The sequence below is a fragment of the Amia ocellicauda genome, chromosome 22 (genome assembly GCF_036373705.1).
Source record: "Amia ocellicauda isolate fAmiCal2 chromosome 22, fAmiCal2.hap1, whole genome shotgun sequence".
In the NCBI taxonomy this organism is placed as follows: domain Eukaryota; kingdom Metazoa; phylum Chordata; class Actinopteri; order Amiiformes; family Amiidae; genus Amia; species Amia ocellicauda.
In genome coordinates this window covers 1,217,517-1,238,224 of record NC_089871.1, presented here as the reverse complement: position 1 = coordinate 1,238,224, position 20,708 = coordinate 1,217,517, and the positions used below count along the sequence as shown (strand labels likewise).

At 55.7% G+C, this 20,708-nt stretch overlaps 1 protein-coding gene across 3 annotated transcripts in view; it reads right to left on the bottom strand.

Annotated features, from left to right (window-relative positions):
• The window catches only part of cux1a (cut-like homeobox 1a), a 116,165-nt gene that overhangs the window by 26,534 nt on the left and 68,923 nt on the right, over positions 1–20,708 (bottom strand). For all 3 annotated transcript variants that reach the window (XM_066695519.1, XM_066695521.1, XM_066695520.1), the window contains exons 7-12: positions 19,607–19,683; positions 19,032–19,098; positions 5,486–5,534; positions 2,074–2,178; positions 1,672–1,860; positions 950–1,008 (exon numbers count right to left, since the gene is read on the bottom strand). In XM_066695519.1, coding sequence (XP_066551616.1) covers positions 950–1,008; positions 1,672–1,860; positions 2,074–2,178; positions 5,486–5,534; positions 19,032–19,098; positions 19,607–19,683 — 546 coding nt within the window. The remainder of the gene's footprint in view (positions 1–949; positions 1,009–1,671; positions 1,861–2,073; positions 2,179–5,485; positions 5,535–19,031; positions 19,099–19,606; positions 19,684–20,708) is intronic.

Here is a 20,708-nt window from a genome sequence, read left to right as displayed (position 1 = left end):
TCCAGCCTCACCGCACACGGATACATACCCCGCACCGGTGCCTAGCGCTTGGACACCCTGGGACCCCAGCTTCCACCGCAGCCGTCCTCTCCAGAGCCGTCCAAGAGGAGGAAGTGAGAGTCTGCGGAGACGGCAGGCGCTCTGAGTCTGACTGCGCTGGCCATGCGAGAGCACGGGACCGGCACCCGACCAATGGGGAGGGCGCCCTGCTGTGAAGTGACCGGCGTGTACCCAGGCGGTGTTTAAAGGTTAATGGGATTTCAGCGCTGGCACCCTGTCAGCGCACAGCACCGCTCGGCCCTGAGACCCCCCCGGAAAACACTGCGTTCTGCGCTCCTCAACCCCCCCCCAGGAGCAGGGAGACGCAGGCCCCGGTCACAGGCTGCGCCCTGGCGCCTGCCCTCGCCAGCTACGGCTACAGGCCGCCAGAAGCCACCACAGCTGTCCCCGTCAGGAGGCGATGCTATTTCCCCAGACCCCTAACTTTCCAAACTTCCCAGAGCGCCCCAGGAGCCGTGCGGAGTAGTGGAGACGGGTCGGGGACGACTGACGTCGCCCCGGGGGTGTCCGCTGGCAGGAGGAAGATGGGCAAACAAAACTAGACTAAAAGACAGGGGGAAAGAAGTATGGAACTGTGCCCTGTGATGTCATCCGCTCATGCGCGTCAAATAACTGTTGTTCTCATTTTACAGCAGGAGAACATGGATACAGTGGTGTAGCTACGCCGTCTGGGAGGGCTTTGTGCCGAGAAGCGTCTCGGACTGAAGGGATAAGAGACACGGCAAAGCCGAGGATCCGCACACCGGCCTGTGGGACGGTGGGATCAATAGGTGACGGAGCAGTGGGGCCACATCAGCAGCCCCGGTCCCTGTGAGGACTCCATCTCTCTCTCACACACACACACTCTCTCTCTCTCTCACACACACACCACCTCTGCTCAGAGACTTACTTCAGCTCCTTCTTGACCTCCTCATAGTCCGCCTGATCCTGCAGCTTCTCCTCCAGTTGCTGAGGAGCAGAGAGAAGAGAGAAGAGTCAGGACAACACAGTAACACACAGCACAACAACACAGTAACACACAGCACAGCACAGTAACACAGTAACACACAGCACAACAACACAGTAACACACAGCACAGCACAGCACAGTAACACAGTAACACACAGCACAACAACACAGTAACACACAGCACAGTAACACAGTAACACAGTAACACAGTAACACAGAGCACAGCACAGCACAGAGGTATGTTATGGTAATGGATTGACGGCTCCCAGCACTCATCATGTTGTTCACCGCAGCGTCGGTGCCTGTGTTTATGGGGGGGTGCTTTTCAAAAGGCAAATTATTCATTTATTTATTTGTTTAAAAGAATCCAAAAATGATTACAGTGAACATTCCAGTTCTTTGTTTAAACACAGAGAAGACTCAGTCTGAAGAGGAATGGACTGTGCGTATGAAATCTCCTGTGTACTGAATGTGTGCCGCTGTCTCTGTCCAGTGCCGAGCTCTGGGGACGCAGTGAAGCGCAGCCGAGGAGCCGGCGCCCGAATCACAGTGGGACGGGGAACAGTGTGCTAAGAGGAAGACGTGCGATCAGGGGAGAGGAGTCTGAAGGACAGAGACAGAGTGACCGGCCCGGCGCAGGGCGGTTGTACCGGGGGGGCTGACCTTGAGCGTGGAGTTCTTGGTGCTGAGCTGCTGCTCCAGCTGGGAGATCTGGCTGGCCGAGTTCTCGCGCAGTTTGCTGAGGCTGGCCTGCAGTCTCTGCACGTCCTCCACCAGCTGCACCACCTCGCGCTCCTTGGCACTCAGCTCCACCTCCAGGCTGGAGCGCGACAGAACCTCGAGGGCCTGCTCCTGAACACGGGACGGGTCAGAGTCACTGAACACACACACACTGCTCCTGAACACGGGACAGGTAAGAGTCACTGAACACAGACAGAGACAGAGACAGAGACAGAGAGACACAGAGACAGACTAACAGAGGGACAGTCAGAAGCAGAGTGGAACCGCAGAGCTCCACCCCAGTTGCAGGGGGGAAGCCCAACAGCGTGACACGCGTGTGCTCACCACGTCGGGGGCCTTCTGGATCTGCGTGGCCAGCTGCAGGGACTTGTTGGCGGACGTCAGCTGCTCCTTTAAGGTCTCCGCCTCTCTCTCGGCCGCCTCCGCTCTCTACAGAAACAATGGACGAGATGGAGGAGATGTATTCATCGGCGCCGGCTGGGCTCACCTGGGCCCATTCATCACGTCACGGCCCGCCGCCCGGCCGCACTCCTTAAACACCGCGCCTGACGCACGCCGGGCGCCGCCACGGCACGGGAGAGTGATGGATTTGGGTTCCACATGGGGTGAGGAGAGAATAAGTGAGCGATGATGGCAGTCATTTCACGGTGGGGAGACGCGGCACGCCGGGGACACACGCTGTACGGCAGCGAGGGGGAGACGGACTGCGTGCGGCTGGGAAGAGCGAACAGTAATACAATCTAATAAATGTGTCTGAAACCCTCTCTCTGCTTATCAACTTGTTTCTCCACTCTACTCTTCCTACGAGCCCCGGCTTCAGAGGAGAAGTGTAAAGGTGAAAAGAGGCTCGGTCACATGACGCGTCACGCCCCAAGAGCACAACAAGACACTGCAGAGCCACACCCCCAAGTCTGACAGAGATCAACAACTACGAGGCTTTCTACAATTGATCCCAAATTAAAAATGGAAATTAATTCATTTCCTAAAGGCAGGAGAATTAACTGATGTGACTTAAGCATATGAAATCGGGAAGAACAAGATCATTAAAAGATCTTCAAAACACTTGTACCGAACACACACACACACACACACACACACACACATACGTACTCACACACACACTTTTACTCACAGACTCTCACTCACTCGCACACAGAGACTCTCTCTCTCTCACACAAACACACACATACTCAATTCAATTCAATTCAATTCAAGGGTGCTTTATTGGCATGACAAACAGGTCTGCAGTGTTGCCAAAGCAGTTAATCACTCACACACACAGACTCTCTCACACTCACTTTCACACACAGACTCTCTCACACACCACCTGAAACATTGCGGTTTAATATCCAACATACTTGTTCTGGTGGAACAATGGAAACGCACCGTTTTTGGGATCCTAAATCGTTCCTAAAGCAGTGTTAATGAGCCTGCGATTTAGCATCGTTGGAAATTACAGGTTCCAGAAATGATATATTTATTTTAATAGCAGGGATTCCGGGTGAGTGGTATAATTAGGCAAGTCTCCGCATATACGAGCCGAGACCCAGCGGGAGCACCCTCTTACTCGCTGTGGGAATCCTGTCTCTCACACAGAGGCTGGTGTCGGGCCACTTTTGGCGGGGTTTATCCAGATCATATTAATCGCCTCTGACAGGCCGTGTGTTGATGGTGTTTTTCTGCAGTTTGGCCAGCCAACACAAGGAGGAAAGGCTTCTGGAAAGCGCTCGGGAAATGAGGCGTGGCGGGAGAGCGGTGCTACGCAGGCCTCGGCGAACTGCGCGGCAAATTGGGGTTTCACGGCAGTGCGAGAGCGCGGAGCTGGATTTACTGCCCGTCACACCATCCAGAAATCACATCTGAGCAGTCGGATTCTGTGTAATAAATAGAACATACGGCGCCTGGTGTGTAACAAGGCAGTAATGAAGAAAGCGGCAGATTATATAAACGGCTGCTCGATATTACAAGTGACAGTGCGGCGCCTCGCATGCAGAGGAAGGGAATAAGCAGTTTAGCAATATCACCGTGCCGAATAAAGACCCCGAATATCATTCAGCCGCGAGGCCCGTTCACGGCCAGATCGGTAGGGAACCAGGGTTTGGAGGCGTAAGAAACATATTACAATAAAAAAACATTAAAAACAACATCGAACCAGAGCATTTGGCTGTGGTTTATATTCCTAAAGGACCAGGATGAAGGTACAAGTACTCTTCCGGTTACACTGAAGTGGTTTTAAGGGTGATGTTAGTAATTCAGTAACATTTTGCCCTACAATGTCGCTTCCCCCCCTTGGGTAGCTCTCTCCTGCTCTCTCTTGCACTCTCTCTCTCTCTGATACCCCATCGTTCGAGGCCCCAGTCTGTCGTTCAGGTTGGGTGGCGTTTCTACCCAGTTAACTGAACACAGTGCAGACATGTTGATGTTGGCCTGGGTTGGGGTTCAGGCTGCTGTGAGGTCATCCGGTGATGTAATACAGGGGTGTCGAGTCTCTCAGGCTGGCACCGGCAGCAGAACCACACACAACTGGCTCCCGAAAACCTCTCCAAGTGTGTGTGTCAGTTTGAGACTGTGTGTTTTTGTGAGAATGTATGTGTGTGCATGCGTGTGTGCGTGCGTGTGTGCGTGTATGTGTGTGCTCCTCTCAGTCTAGAGGGCTACACACAGCGGCCGCCAGTCCCCCCCTCTCTCAGCGGGGCTTTGGCTTCGGGGCCACAGTTACCTCGGCTGCTGTAAATATTAAGACTGCTCTTTTCACTACGTTAGAAAAAAAGTATGCAAATCAAACCCACCGAATAACAGAACAGAAAGGTCACACGTAGACAAAGACAATGTAGCCGACGGGCCCCTCTGTCCTCTAGTGACTGGCCCGGCCCTCCGGACACTCCCCCGCCTCCGTGAAAAACACAATACAGCGGCTCACGACGAGCCACACAGGTACGGCCCGAGAGAGCGCCTGTCTGGGATATTTAAAATGTTAGACGGACGGGTGACATGTAAAGGGGATCCTCCATGCCGTCCCACACACAGCGATGTCATGTGTAGCCACCGTGTATTACACTAGTGTGTAGCTGGCCGTGTGACGGCAGTCCCCTGGGAGCCACCAGGCCAGGAGGTCGCCTGTGGGAGCCAACGCTGGGCCACGTGTCAGGTGAATTTCCACACTGGAGGTGAGAGCGCAACCAAAACCAGATGGGGGATGATGAAAAGCCTTGAAAAGTATCCAGGTTTTCTGTATTTAAACTGCTGTTCGCTATTAACCCTCCTTTCTCATCCTCTGTGAGTTCAACCAGCTTCGTAACGACATCATGTCTGCGCCCGGCTGACGAACTGTATCACATTTATAACGACGAGACCCAGAGATCCACTGCAAAGAAAGATTTAAGGCTGTATTAAATTGAGTGTGGATTTTAATTAGCGTGCTTTGAGTGTGTGCCAATGGGGAGTGTGTTAAATACTGTATCAATCTGTCACGGGCCGACACACACAGCGCGGCTGCCAGTCCGACTGGCACAGAGCGTCTCAAACTGACAGATCTTCTGATCGCTGCACAGCTTGCGAGCGGCTGGCGATGCTGGCGAGACACGGTGGCATTTTCACATTCCTGATCGTGAAAGCACGCTGTCGCAACGGCCGGGGGAACCAAAACTAAAAAAGTAAAGGAGAGGAAAGCCTCCCACTGTGACACCTATTGTTCTCCTGAGTGGCAGGGTGGGGAGTCAGTGTTTGAGGGGCTCACCTGGTTCGCTCTCTCCAGATCGGTCATCACCATCTCGATCTCGTCGGCCCTGGGAACACAGGAGAGGAGCACGGTTAATCCCGGCACAGACACGGACACAGGAGAAGATCGGGGTTAATCCCGGCACAGCGTGGACACGGACACAGCAACCAGTCGGCTCATCTGGGACGATGCATTGATCTCTCAGTCGAAAGGCACATTTCTGTTATTTATGCATCTCTAATGGCACACCGGCCTGGGGAATTCGGGGTCACGCACAGCTGAGAGCAGCCTGCGTCTGATCCGGGAGGGAGGGAGGGAACGGCTCACCCAGACACATTGAGAAATCATGCCAACACACACGACCTCCGAGAACCACAGCTCCCACCTCTCCTTTCGGACGGCCATTTCGAGATGCTGAACCGAGATCAACAAGGCCGGCGGGGGAGGAGGGCTGCAGAGAGACTCTTGGATAAGCATCACAGTGCGTCACCGGGCCCCTCACAACAGCAGTCAGAGAGATCAGTTCTGAACCCAAGTACTATTAAACAACATTAAGGACACAACTGGACTGAATTACTCACTAAACAAGATCAATACACACACTCGGTCCCCCACTCATTCTCCCCTGACTGGTGTGTCCAGATAATCTACAGTCACTACAGGAGCCAGAGTGAGGGCCCGACGCAGCACGGGCCGGTCTTCACACTCTCCCGCCGGGCGCAGCTCAGCGCAGATGCACATCGTTCACTGACGGAGAGGATAAGCCGGCAGAGCTGACAACAGGCGTTCTGGGGGGAAATCAAAGCACCATCTCGGAGCATTAACAAAGAGATTATTTGTGTAATTACATTTAGAAGAGGTCTTTATTTCTAGTGGGAGCGCTGATGACAAGTTTAGGCCATTTAAGGGGATCAGGGGTTTATCAGCCACCGGAGTAAACGCACGATGCTGGGAAGCCAATTATTCAAGATGATGGGGGCGGTGCCACACACTCGGGAGCTGGAACACGGCCTGTGGCTCTCAGGGGCCTCACAGGGGCCTCCAGTCTGCTCTGACCTCCACCCAAACCCGATCACCACAGAGTGTGTGTCTCTCTTTGCCATGTCCCGATCAAGAGCAACGACCCGTGCCACACACAATGGAATGTTTTTTTAGATATTAATAATTATACACGGCCTGGAACAGAACCCAGAGCTCCTGTCCACAGACCCGGAGTACAACGAGTGGCCCTGCGGAGGAAGGTGGCCTCCTTGAAACCTTTTGGAAGACGGATCACCCGAGGGCACAGCGGCCTCCTCTTGTCAACCCTGGGGTTCTGCTCCTGTGTGGTGTCTGTGTCCCACCCCACGGGGGTCACACTTTACAGTCCGCTGCTCAAAACCGCGTGGTCTGGCCCGGGCTCTCCTGTCCCCCCGGGCCCTGCTCACCCGGCCCGCACACAGTGGACACTCCCTCCCCTAGACTGGATCGCAGACATGGACCGGCTCCTGCTCTGACCCCGGCACATGCCACTAAGCCCTCTCAGTTACAGCCTAATCCCGTGGGCTGTGAGCACCGGAGCGCCGGCCGTCAGTGCGTGCCACGGCCCCGGGGACGAGCTCGTGGCGAAACAGAGGGATTACACTAATATGGTCTTTAGGCTCCCTTTAATACACTCTAATCTGATATCATATTTTCAATTCTGTTAGCGCAAATGGCTTGGCACAGCCGTTCATTCACAGCTCACCTGCTTAAGAGGGAGATAAAGGCACGCTGCCCCGGCCCGGGCTGACTGAGGCCCTGCACCCTGACTCTCTTTCTCTCGCTAGACTGAGGGCCCATACACCCTGACACACTCTCTCTTTCTCTAGACTCCTTCTGCTTGGCAGGGCTCTTGTCCGGAGTCGTGACCCTGCTCTGTGTTCGTACGGATCCACCCGGAGTGCTTCCCTGCAGATCATGGCCTGCTGCTGTGACTGATAACAGATTGAATCTCCAGTCACCTCCCTTCACAGCGCCAGGCTGCGTCCCTCTATCAGGACCCATCAGCCCATGCGAATCAGAACCTGCACACGCAGCACCGCAACACTGAGCCGGTGGAGCGTGTGAGTGGATGACTGCGCACACGTCTGGGGTGTGAATATTATTGTTGTTGTGATTTTCTATCATCATCGTTATTGGATTGCCTAACGACCCTGAGCAACAGGGAAATCAGACTTCCAGTAAAACTGCACATCATTCCGAGCTACACACCGTGGCTGGTGGCTGATCCGGGCTCCCAGCGCCGAGAGACGGCCGTCCGCTCCAGGCCCGGCACGCAACACCTGATGCAGTTGTTCCAGAGAGTGTGCTGGGAGCCGCGAACATGTGTTAATTAAATCAATGGTAACTTCTAATTATAGGTGATTTTGCGCTAAGTGTTTAATGATTTTAATTGGGATTCTATTTAGGATTGAAGAGCGTGTTATTTACGCCAGCCTGTGAAAGATGGCACCCCTTAACGAGCGCGTTAACGCGAGCTCCCGGGCGCTCGCCGTCCATATTATTTACGATATCATAATGCTGACTGCCACGTCCCCCCCGTGTCTGTTCAGATCCCCCCGTAATGAGAGTAGGATTACATCAAACAGCCCAAGACACGTCAGCCAGGGGTCACAGCCTGCAGCGGATCCTGTGACGGGGAAATGGCTTTTCAAAATGACGCTGAGAGCATCTGTGCATTTGGGCAAAATGAGGCGGCTTTATGGCTCCAAACACAAGTGAGGCTTTTTACCTAATGCTTTATATTTATCAGTAAGTAACACAGGGGCATTAGCAGTAATAGTTCTCAGTGCTAATGCAACTCAAAGAGGGTAAAGCGGAGGAGGCAGTTAATCAAGGTACAGATGCAAAACGTTTTTAAATACCTTTGGATTTACATGGATTTGGAATTAGTAAGATGCGTCTGCAGCCCAGAAGAGATCAGCGGATTGTTTTGCCGACACACCGGTCGTGCGCCGCGCTGCCCGTCTGCTCAGCGGGGGATACCTACGCCCAGCACACATCCGAAGCGACACGTGTGGGCAGGGTGCCAAACACAGACCTCCGCTGCCCGAGCTCTCGCACAGTGCGTCTATGGCTGTGCCATCACTGCGCTGGAGTAAAATCGCTCTGAAGGGAGCTGCACGCCAGTGAGCCTCACAGCGCTAGCCCTGCCAAAATCACCGAGCTGCCAAGAACGGAAGTCAGTGTTAAAATGTTTCGTCCGTCTGGCCAAGCTGCGTTTCGCTCCCTATTACAATCTCCGATCTGAGCCCTAGAGTCCTCAGAGGCGCGGCACACGGCAGAGTGACACGGGTGGCAGAAAATGCGCCGGCACACTGTGTGAGGAGAGGGACAGAGTACCAGCTGAACCAGGTCAGCAGGCAGATCAGGAGCCGGAGCCGGAGCCAGAAAGCAGTACCAAACTGACAGGTATGCAGCTGGGGGGCTTGGGGCTCCCGACCCCCTCCTGCACAACCCCTACAACCGCACAAACAGCCGTGTCAGAGCGCCGGCGCACACGGCCACTCTCAAGAGTTACAGCAGAACCCAGCAGGAGGTCAGGAGGGAGCTGAGCCCTGGATCATCACCCCACTGGAGAGACAGTCCACTAGGGCCCGAGCAGTGACCTCACAACCACACGCATACTCCTCTCCAGTCCAACAAACCCCCATCAGACCATCCGTTCACACAATTCCCAGGTCCACCAACAAACATGATTCACTTCCTTATTACTGGCTGATTCTGTGGAAGGTTGGAGTGATGGGCAGGACAGTGAGAAGTGGCACCACATTGCCAGTGCAGGGCAGTGCCCATACAGCCAGTCTGTGGCGTAAGAGGGGAGCGGTTAAGTGTGGGGGGGGGCAGCTCCCCTGGGAGTCCCCTAATGTCTGAGTTAGAGCGGAGACTCTCCGAGGCACAGGGCTGCCGGCTGCAGTTCTCGCAGGGCTGCCATTGCCAGGGCGGTGCAGGGGGCGGTGACACACAGCACGTCCGGCCGAGGGAGGCCTTAAATAATAGATGACCCGAGGAAGTGCCGTTCAAGGGACTTCCAATGAATTCTCTCCCAGGCTCCCCCAGGCCTCTGGCTGTGCTGGCTGACCCCCTGGCAGGGCCCGCCTACACAGTGCAGTGGCACAGTCTGCCCACTGCGGGGCGACAGACCGCCAAGAAAATGACAGCTGAGGCTTTGTGCTCCCGAAGAAAGAAAGCTCCTCACTCGGCCTGGAGAGCTCAGTACTGAGAACGAGCTTTAAATACGCTTTCCTTGAGAAGAGGCCAAAGTACACAGAAGGAGTAGATAGATCAACACAGACAGACAGACAGTCGTGCCAGGCTCTATACACACGGGCACAGTCGTGCCGGGCTCTATACACACTGGCACAGTCGTGCAGGGCTCTATAACCACGGGCACAGTCGTGCCAGGCTCTATACACACGGACCCAGTCGTGCAGGGCTCTATAACCACGTGCACAGTCGTGCCGGGCTCTATACACACGGACCCAGTCGTGCAGGGCTCTATAACCACGGGCACAGTCGTGCCGGGCTCTATACACACGGACCCAGTCGTGCAGGGCTCTATAACCACGGGCACAGTCGTGCCGGGCTCTATACACACGGACCCAGTCGTGCAGGGCTCTATAACCACGGGCACAGTCGTGCCGGGCTCTATACACACGGACCCAGTCGTGCAGGGCTCTATAACCACGGGCACAGTCGTGCCGGGCTCTATACACACGGACCCAGTCGTGCAGTGCTCTATACACACGGGCATAGTTGTGCCGGGCTCTATAACCACGGGCACAGTCGTGCAGGGCTCTATAACCACGGGCACAGTCGTGCCGGGCTCTATACACACGGACCCAGTCGTGCAGGGCTCTATAACCACGGGCACAGTCGTGCCGGGCTCTATACACACGGACCCAGTCGTGCAGTGCTCTATACACACGGGCATAGTTGTGCCGGGCTCTATACACACGGACCCAGTCGTGCAGTGCTCTATACACACGGGCATAGTTGTGCCGGGCTCTATAACCACGGGCACAGTCGTGCAGGGCTCTATACACACTTTATACACATACACAAAGTCGTGCGGTGCTCTATAACCACGGGCACAGTCGTGCCGGGCTCTATACACACGGGCACCCGGGCCGAACAGTAGACCGCTGTGTGCTTTCAGCTCACATGATACTTCCTGACGTGCTGACGGGTTTTGTCACAAAGTGCGATACATGAGTTATTAATATAACTGTGACCATCGCTGGAGCTCATTATGTGCTTATCACCCCTTCAGCCAATTCCATTCCCTAGACAAGATCCTGCTGCCACACTAATCAACACACCGCCCTGGGTGAGGGCATCTGCTACGCCAGGAATAATGATGATGGTCATAACAATAACAAACACAACCCCTTGATTAAGGGCCCGTGTACGATGCGGCCCGGAAGTGATCGCTTTGAAATGCACTGGCGCGTCGGTTCTCTCTATGGGAGTGGAGATGGTGGCCAATGGAGATGGGCCTCTGTGCCCGCAGGGCGGGGGGGCGTGCGGCTGCGCGGGACGCTGTCCTGTCTCAGATGGTTTGCCGGGACGGCCGCTGATGAGGGGAGACAGGCCGGCCCTCACGCTGCCTTGACCTTTCCCTTGCGCGCTGCCGGAAACGAGAGGTGAAGCCGCCGGTCAGCCCGCAGCCACGGACACAGACACGGGCGGTAATCCCCTCTCTGCCGCTCATATCCTGTGCTGGTGCGCGTCCCAGATCCCCCGGGGCCCGCACGACATTCTCGCAGATTTAGCCATTAGATTTCCATTTCCCCTCCTCCACCGCCGGGCCGAGATTGTTTGCTTTTTCTATTTCTCTTTTTTTCCCTCTCCACAGTTGCTTAACCTTTCCAGGGCTGGAGCGGCCAAACGGCCCCCGGGGTTTACACTGCGCACTCGACCGGCGGAGAGAGGCGGGGCGGGGCGCTGTGTTAATATTACCATTCACTACACGGTGCTGAGCTTCCATTTTCCCGTTTCCCTCCAAACGAGGGTCAGCGCCGCCACACTGCGTCCTCACAACCCTCGCTAACTTCACTGCGCTGTGCTCTGCGTTGGACCGCTGTGCTAACATTACACATCTAGACACAGCAGACAGTGTTTATATCACCACCACCGACTCCGAGCTTCGAAAGACTGGTTAGCTCGCCACTCCAAGGAGCACAGCGTCCTGCCAACGGCCCCTTCGGAAAGCCCACAGCTGCCTCACACTCCCTCTGCTGGCTGCGGCCCCCCTAAGACAGCAGAGGGACTGTAGTAATGTCTCTGTCCCTTCAGTGGCCAGGGCCAAGGAAGCAGCCTGGAGGGTCAGAGACTGATCCCCTCGCCCTGCGCAGCTGGCCACAATGCAACCGGGAAACCGGGAGCTCAGGGAAGGTGGCTGCTCTCTCTCTCTCTGCCTCAGACGAGACGCAGGGAATAAAGAACAGAAGAAAATGCGATCAGACAGGCGACACCACAACAAACCGATCGCTAGTACAGAGAGAGTGCCGAGCTCGTCTGATCGGGCCCAAACCCTCCAGACCGGCCGGCCTGCAGCCAAGGAGCAATTCCCAGGCTGACGTTATCAACGTGCACAGCTCCGCGGCTCGGGGATCCTCCTGCCGTGAAGACGGAGACGGATCCACTCGAGATCTGAGGCCGAGACGGCACTGCTATTTAAAGAGCTCCCGATCAATAAGACATTAATCTTTAAAAGAAACAAAAAGCGATACACGTGCCGGGCGCTTTGAAAACAGAGGACAAATAACACAAGCCTTTCCCTTCCAATAAAAGCAGAAGAGAACTGGGGCACTGCTTGCTGCCGTGTGCGGCGCGGAGAGACGGGGGACAGTAGTCCCTGGAGTGCATGGTGGAGAGACGGCGCAGGCTTGTTAGTCGCTGAGTGCTAGGTTTGTTAAGTAAAATTGTCAGGTGATGCATTTTATGGCTGCAGCTCCCAGTCTCTCTCTCTCTCTCTCTCTCTCTCAATCTCTCTCTCTCTCTCACAGAGCGAGATTGAGAGAGAGAGAAAGACGGCTCTGTCTGCAGCTTGTTTAAGTACGTCTGTCAATAATCCCGTGACCTCGGGGGGAGGAAGTTGAATAGTTTATCAGGCTTTTGTTTGTTTTCCTTTTCATGAACTGATTTCTCTCTCTGCTCCCCAGTCTGCTGTCCCATCCCGCTGGTGCAGAGCGAATGAGCGGCAGGGACGCAGGGACAGAGGCTCGGACACGTGGAGCTGATCCCACCACACACACTCACAACTCACCACTGAAGCGCTCTGACACTGAAACACCTCACTGCTCAGACTGGCAAGGCCTTCGACAGAACCGCCAGTGAGCGCGTGGCTCTGAAGTATTTATACGTTTAAAGAGCGTCTGTACGCACAATGAGAGAAAAGTTACGTACTGTGTAGTTTGTACAACTAGAGACACAATATTACTCTTATAAGTCATTAATCTTGCACTCCCTATATTACATTTAATTTAATCTAGGGTGAAAGATATTTACTGGGGCACCACGGCACATTTAGCAGAACTCCCAGTCCAGAGAGCACAGGCCCTGCAGTCGAGCTGTACTAACCTGCCAGTAACCAGTACGCTCAGCCTAGTCCAGTGTGTAGTTGTGCAGCTAACACACAACTGCACGGACAGCGTGGGGAAGCGGTGTTGGAGACGGGCAGCAAAGCCGTGCTGGGAGACGGGCATCGTGGTCACATGATTCCTATGCGGGGAGACGGCGCTGCATCGGGCCCCCAGTGTGGCCGGTGAGCTATTCCGGTTCAATAAAGCCGCCCTGACAGCCCCTCACGGCAGCCAGCCAGCGTGCTCCTGCGCCCCCCCGCTCCACAGGCACCTGGCCCCCGCACAGCTCTTCAGGTGTTTTGCGCTCACAGCAGCTTCTGCTACAGAAACATTTTGACAAACCGTCACAAGCGATTTGCTGAAATGCAGGCCTAACCATCTCTGTTGTTGTTTTTTTCCTACTCTGTGTTTCCCAGTGTCTAGTCCATACCTGAAGAGGACAGGTCGTCCAGCTCCCCTCGGTCGCAGCCTGCGGCCCCCCATCCCGGCCCGTCTTGTGTGCAGTTCGGGGGTCTGCGCTCCGGCACTCTCTCAGTGTTTTTCAACAGTGAAGCCAGACTCCTCATCTTATTAGCAGCACATTCCTCCAGCTCTCACTCTGAGCCCAGGTGTGTAAACAGCGGCTACAAGAGGCTCTGCTCTCACGGTACAATACCTGCTCATAGGAGACGTACGCATCTAATACACCACCTCTTCACAAAAAAACGTATTTTTGAATTATTTAAATATAATCTTGTATTTGCGTCTTCACCCATATTCATGTATTTGTTTCCTCTGGAGCTCTCTCTCTCTCTCTCACTCAATTCACTACTGAACAAAACAAATCGGGCCGAGAGGAACACGGCTCCCGTCACCGAGTGCAGTGAACACAGGCTCGCAAGAGAACGCCACGCTTCCCGGCATATGCCAGGAAACATCTCTGCAAGAAACGCCCTGAAGAGTCAGGTCAGTGCCGTGGCGTCTCAGGCCCCTGCGGTACACACTGCCCCACACTGTCCATACGGCCGCCCACTCACACCCTGCAGGGCCCCCCCACAGGCCGGGCCGGATGTGACGGCTCAATTAGTAGGACCAGTTACCCCAGTTACCGACCCAAAGACTTCTCCGCTTTATTCCAGAGGAAATGCGCTCCCTGTGTCGAGCTGGATCAGGGCAGACACACACTTGACACGTCCAGAGCCCCGAGCAGCTGCACTGGACCCGCGTGAGGTCATTACCGCTCGTCCCCTACAGTAGCACCCGCTGCCTGACAACACGGGCGCCTGCCGGGATGCGGTCGCAGCGCTGCGTTCACAGATCACAGTGGAGGTCAGACGCGTGTCGCGTCTCTGAAACGAGGAAGAGCCACAAAGGAAGCTCCTCTCACTGAGGCAGCAGAGAAGCCGCCGCTCAGCTGTGCTCTGAACAATAGCAGATTCTTCGGTGCTGCTCTATCATCATCATCATCATCATCACCACCACCACCATCAGAGGCATCTGTGCGCCTCGCAGGCCGTCTGGCCGCTCAGGAATGTGAAAGCTGACGCGCAGAAACACGCAACCGTCTCTTATTGACATCCAGCTGGCCACCCTCCCAGGCTTACCAGTGCAGCGGGCGTGAGTGCGTATGTGTGTGTGTGTGTGTGTGTGTGTGTGTGGCACTGTGGGAGCACAGCCCAGCCTGTGAAGGGTTAAGGCCGCCTGCACCGGGCCGGCGCTCTGCTCAGCCGAGCGGTAAATGGGGAAGGCTCGGGGGAGACGAGCCGCCATGCGGAGAGGGCTGTGCTGCAAAGCGGTGCATTAAAATTTCAGATCGCGGCACGCCATGCTGCCAGGGCTCCGTCTGCCTCGGTGGAGAGCCTGGGGGAGGGGGCAGGGGCGGGGGGTGGGGGGGGTACGTCAGGCGCCCCCCGCGGGGCTCTCGGCAAACAGTGACATTCCTCAGCAAACACGTCCGAGGGAGGGGGCGCGGGGCCGCAAACAAACCATGAAACAAATCGATGAGTTCCATTATCGTGCTTGAGTGGAGACCCCCCCCCCCCCCTCCAACAGACACACACACTCAGCACTGAGGGGGAGGGGGAGGGGGAGTCGCTAGGCCAAAGGGGAGATGGGGGAGAGAGGAAGGACAGGGAGGCTCAGATGGTCAGAGAAGGAGGAGGAGACACAGCCAGCGCTGACCCAGTCCCAGGTCACGGCCCGTCACGCACGGGTTCCAGTATAAAAGCCACAATTCCTGCACGGCAGAGGCCGGACCCGGACACAGGTATCTGAACAAGCGGAGGACTGGGGCAAGAAGCGCGACCAGCTGGCAACGGCGCGCCACACCGAGACACCTCTTCAGGGCCGGGACTCGAGGACACCAGAGCAGAGGCCGAGCACCCCCCCCCCCGGAAGGACAGGAGGCTTTTCCTGTTTAATCAGATGCTGAATTAGAGAGAATCCGATCCCCCCCCAACCAGCCAGGAGACCAGTGCTGAAACCTGACCGGCGGCCAGGCCGGTAGGCAGCCTTACAGTCGTGGCAGATCCTTTGAAGCCGTGGTTTATATCCACAGTGTGCCGATATTTATTTGCTCTGTAATGTCACTGTAATTGCCGTGTGTGTTTACCGCGGCGCAGGAAGCGCGGGGGGGCGATGGGGCGGCGGCCGGGCTGCTCACCAGGCCTCTACAGACACTCGAGTCAGTCAGGCATGTGCTGCACAGATATGATTCCCCCTGTCACTTCCACCCCTCCCCTCCATCCCTCTCTTTTATGGGTCACACCGCAGCTGGGGCGGGCAGCCAATCAGAGCCGGCACATGCGGCCCAAACAAGGGAACTAAACGCCGAGCGAACCATTAAAAACAAACAAAAGAAAATCCAGAAATAGAAACTCGTGAATCCAGGATCCTGTCTGCGGACGATGCAGCCGAGCGAGAGCCCGGCAGAGGAAGGACGCGGGGATGTTCTCCCGAGTCGTCCGATCAATCGCCTTGGCGCAGCTCAACTGCCCTACTTTGCCATCTGCTCCTCCGCGCCGCGGCACAAGATGGGCTGGGAAGCAGCACAGCGCCTGAGAGGGGCCGGGCCGGACAGCCTCCGAAAGCCTGTTGTTTGGGGAAAGCACGGTTAGGGAATGTTTTCCATGACTCCATTCAATTGAAACTTAATTAGCCCTGGGAGACGAACAAGGATCCATTGACGAGGTACAAGTCTGCGTGGGGGGGCCTGGCTCCGCAGGGTTTATTAATGAGGGGATCTCCACCAGCCAGACAGCCAGCCAGCGCAGCCAAGCCAAGTCAAGCCAGCCAGACAACCAGACCAGACCGCCCCTACAAACCGCTCTGTGCCCCGGAGCGACCGCCCCCCCACCCTGCTGTTCCAGCTCCTCTCGCGAGACGCGCCTACCGTTAAAGACCGGCCTTAATCTCAAACAACAAATAAATAAACCGCCAGTGACGCCAACACTGCTGTGGCTGCTGCGTCCAGGCCGTGTGTCCTCTCCTCTCTCAGAGCGAGTGCAGGGTGTGAAACAGCAGCCAGGCTGGGGTCCCGTTGCCGTGTGGGGGGGTGCGGGAGCGTCAAAGGGGCTGCTCTCAATTCTCTGCCAGGGTCTGGGACTGCAGGGGATGCCTTCATATTTATTTATTTTCATTTCACCAAGGGAAAATATTGTGCTTTCCAGTATCCTCTCGTTTGCAGCGAGAGACACAGGGCCGGCGCTTCCGTCCCCGAGCGGCGCCGCACACGGACCCACACCGCCGCGTCACGCGTCACCGGAGAGAGAACACACACGTATCATTACAGCCGGGTAATGATAGCGTCGCAGTTTCTAAACTCCGCACAGTAAATACAACGGGCTCTCCAAGTGCGGGACGTGGCAGCGGAGGTCAGGCCCGTCTCCCTCTCTCTCATCCCTCTCCTTTCTCAACCCTCTCTCTCTCTTCTCCAGACTCTCATCTCGTCACCAAACACAGCCCACAGGCGGAGGAGGTGGGAGGGTCCGTCAGTGAAGAGGTGATGTGGAGGGCAGTGCCGCACAGCTACTTCATTCTCCGCTACATCCCTCACATTTCTATTTGTTTGCCGTTGTCTTTAGTCTTGTCTTTATCTAAAACTGTGCCGGGACAGTGCACGGGCCGCGCTCCACAGGAGGGCTTACTGTGCAGAGCCTAGCGGGAGACAAGACCCAGTGGGGTCGGCCCTAGGCCGGCGCTGGGCGGGGGTGCAGCAAGGAGCCCCGGGCCTGTCTGTGCGTCACTGTTCTGCACACGGGGAACTTCAGTGCAAGGGCGGCCCAGCGCGTACGGGGGCAGGAAGACGAGGAGCGTCCCTGGAAGCCAACGCTGATGACTTCACTGAGGAGGGAGGCTGTGAACTCCCCTTTGAAGACCCCGTTTCCCTGCTCAGGCCTGCAGGCGTGTCGAGGCAGCCCCAGGGGCAGAAGAACCAAAAACAACACACTAATCCAAGATGGGAGACGGAGATTAAACTGTCAAGTGTGAACCCAGCAATCCTTGGTATGCAAAGCATGTAGGAACACACACACACTCAGACACACACACATACAGACAGACAGACACACACACACACACTCACACACACATACAGACAGACACTCACACATACACACTGCAGGACAGACAAAAAAGCTTTTTCAGCTTTTTTTCGCTCCCCCTCTCTGATCACAATAAATAACTAAACCAACCAAAACCAGCCCGGCCCGGTCCACTGGGTCAGCTAGAGGGGGGTGTACTGTTTGCTTCTTGTACAGATTCTGCTCAGAGAACTAGCACCCTAAAGGGTTAATGCCTAAACTCCAATGCTATTGCCCCAGCAGCCGGCCAGCCAATCACTCTGCCGCTTTTCCCCTGAGCGGTCCAATCAGGGGGCGCGGTCGGGGCTGGGCCAGGCCGCGGTCCTCCTCAGCGGAGCGGTGGGGAGGCGGTGATGCTGGGAGGCGGTGCGGGGATTGGCAGCCCGCGCCGTGTGATGACATGGGGCTTGTTCACTTCAAAGCAGTGCAAGTGGGCCTGGCAAGAGCCTCTTTCATTTGGTAACTGCAGCTATAATTAAACAGCTTCCAAGAGCTGGGTGGTAAAGAACCGAAATAGCCCCGGGGCGCAGCGCCGCACTGGGCCGCATTCCTGAGTGACGGCTCGACATGGAAATTACAGCCAAGCCGACCACAGGCAGCGCAGACAGACAGGGGCGGCTCCGGCACACACACCCACATGCGCACTGTACCTGCCTGCCTGCCTGACACACACACACACACACACACACACACACACACATCCTGTACCTGCTTGCTCGACACACACACACACACACACACACTGTAACTGCCTGCCTGACACACAAACACACACACACGCACTCTACCTGCCTGCCTGACACACACACACACGCACTGTACCTGCCTGCCTGACACACACACACACTGTACCTGACTGCCTGACACACACACACACGCACTGTACTTGACTGCCTGACACACACACACACGCACACACACCCCTATACGTGCTTGCTCGAAATACACACACACACACTGTACCTGCCTGCCTGACACACACACACACACACACACACACACACACACACACACGCACTGTACCTGACTGCCTGACACACACACACACACACACACACACTGTACCTGCCTGCCTGACACACACACACACACACACACACACACACACTGTACCTGCCTGCCTGACACACACACACACACACACACACACACACACACGCACTGTACCTGCCTGCCTGACACACACACACACACACACACACTCACAGACACAGGCTACGGTGAGCCACCAGGGACACAACAGCCCCCACAGAAAGAGCGGACAACACTCAGATCACCCAGACGAGTGAGAACAGACTCGGAGTGAAACAGGAGGCCAGTGACACGTCGGCACATTTCTCTCCACAGAAACAGAATAAACCGTGAGGCGACGCGTGTGGAGGGACACGGGGCACTTACTTGGCGGTGGACTCCTCGTCGTACTTGCTCTTCAGGTCGAAGAGCTCTGCCTGAGTAGTTTCAAGTGCTGCAAAAAAAAACTTAGGCATGAGATGGACTCTGAACGCCTGGACAGCACCAGGACAGCTTTATTTACTGTGTCGTCTGCGGTGAACCTGTCCTGACAGGCGACACACACAAGTGAAGATGTGGACCATATGTGGACCAGGACACAAATGAAAATTGGGCTTCAGGGCATTCAAGACAGAAAACAGGAGACACTTCTTCACACAGAGAGGCGTCACAATCTGAACAAACTCCCAGCGATGTGGCTGAAGAGACAATTTGGGAACATTCAAAAACAGACTGGATAGGATCCTTGATCACTTAGTTATTAATGGACACCAAACGAGCACGATGGGGCGAATGGCCTCCTCTCGACTGGACACTTTCTTATGTTCTTAAGTTAAAGAATAATGATGATTAGCAGGGGGTGGTATGGGGGCAGTTGTTGAGGGGTAGAAAACCCGAGGACCCAGAGTGGAGTGTCAGACACCCTATTCCTGAAAACACAAACGGGAGTATCCTGGGCGTACCTGTCTGTAGCGACTGGGCTTTGTGGTCGGCCTCGTCCAGTTTGGAGGCCATGGTCTCCTGGGTCTCCTGCAGCTTCCTGGACAGAGAGAAACAGAGACGGTGTCAGAGCACAGCGAGACCCTCTGCAGCGTCGGGCGCACCAGGCCGCGGGGTTACTGTGATGCGCTGAGAGATGCGGTTCACTGTGTGGTCTGCAGAGATCCCCCAAGGCACTGCAGACAAGACTGGGGTTTTACTGCGACAGAGAGATCCGAATCACCGCGGCCGGTCGGGCCACCAGACGATTCTGTTGTGGTTCTGTCTCCACTCCTCCAGGTATGGAAGAGACTCTCTCTCCTTTGCTGCCATACCAAACGCCATGGAGGCCAGTGTGCCGCGTCTCTCCAGCGCTGCTGGCATTAGTGGAGTTTCTAATTCTTAATTGAACTTTTTAATTTTGAATCTTTAATTGGACTTGCTCTTCTAGTTTTACCCACAAAGGTCTTAAGCAAAGATGGGCTGAAGGAGGAGGAAGGGGAGCCACTGGGAAGCTGCAGTGCGTGGCACAGCCGACGCACACACGCTGTTCACCCAACAACAGGAGCGCTCACTTCCGGTGGCGCTGACCTTCAGTGCGGCTCCTTCAAGGACAGACGGGGGGCCGGTCCTGGTGTGCCCGGGGGGGCAGCGTCGCAGCGGAGCAGCGTGACTCACAGGCCCACGTATCCTGCGGCCAGGCTGGGAGGGCGCGGCCCAGCAATCTCGCTCGGCCCGGCGAAGATAATCAAAACAAATTGCCAGGCTTTGTAGTGAGTGCCAACCCCCACCGGCCGCCAGGAAATCCTGACACACACACAATCACTCATACACACACTCACACACGCCCACACAATCACACGCACACACACACACGCACACACACAAGCACACACACACACGCACGCACTCACAACCCCCCCACTTTCATAACATTTCATGCCTGGAATCAGCAAGCGGGCCACAAATTGGAAAAAGAGGACGGGACGGGACAGATCACGCTGCCAAACTGCGAACAAGAAACAGACTTCCACACTCGCACAGCTCCAGAGTGGAGGGATGACCGTTCCAGCCGAGACGCAGGGA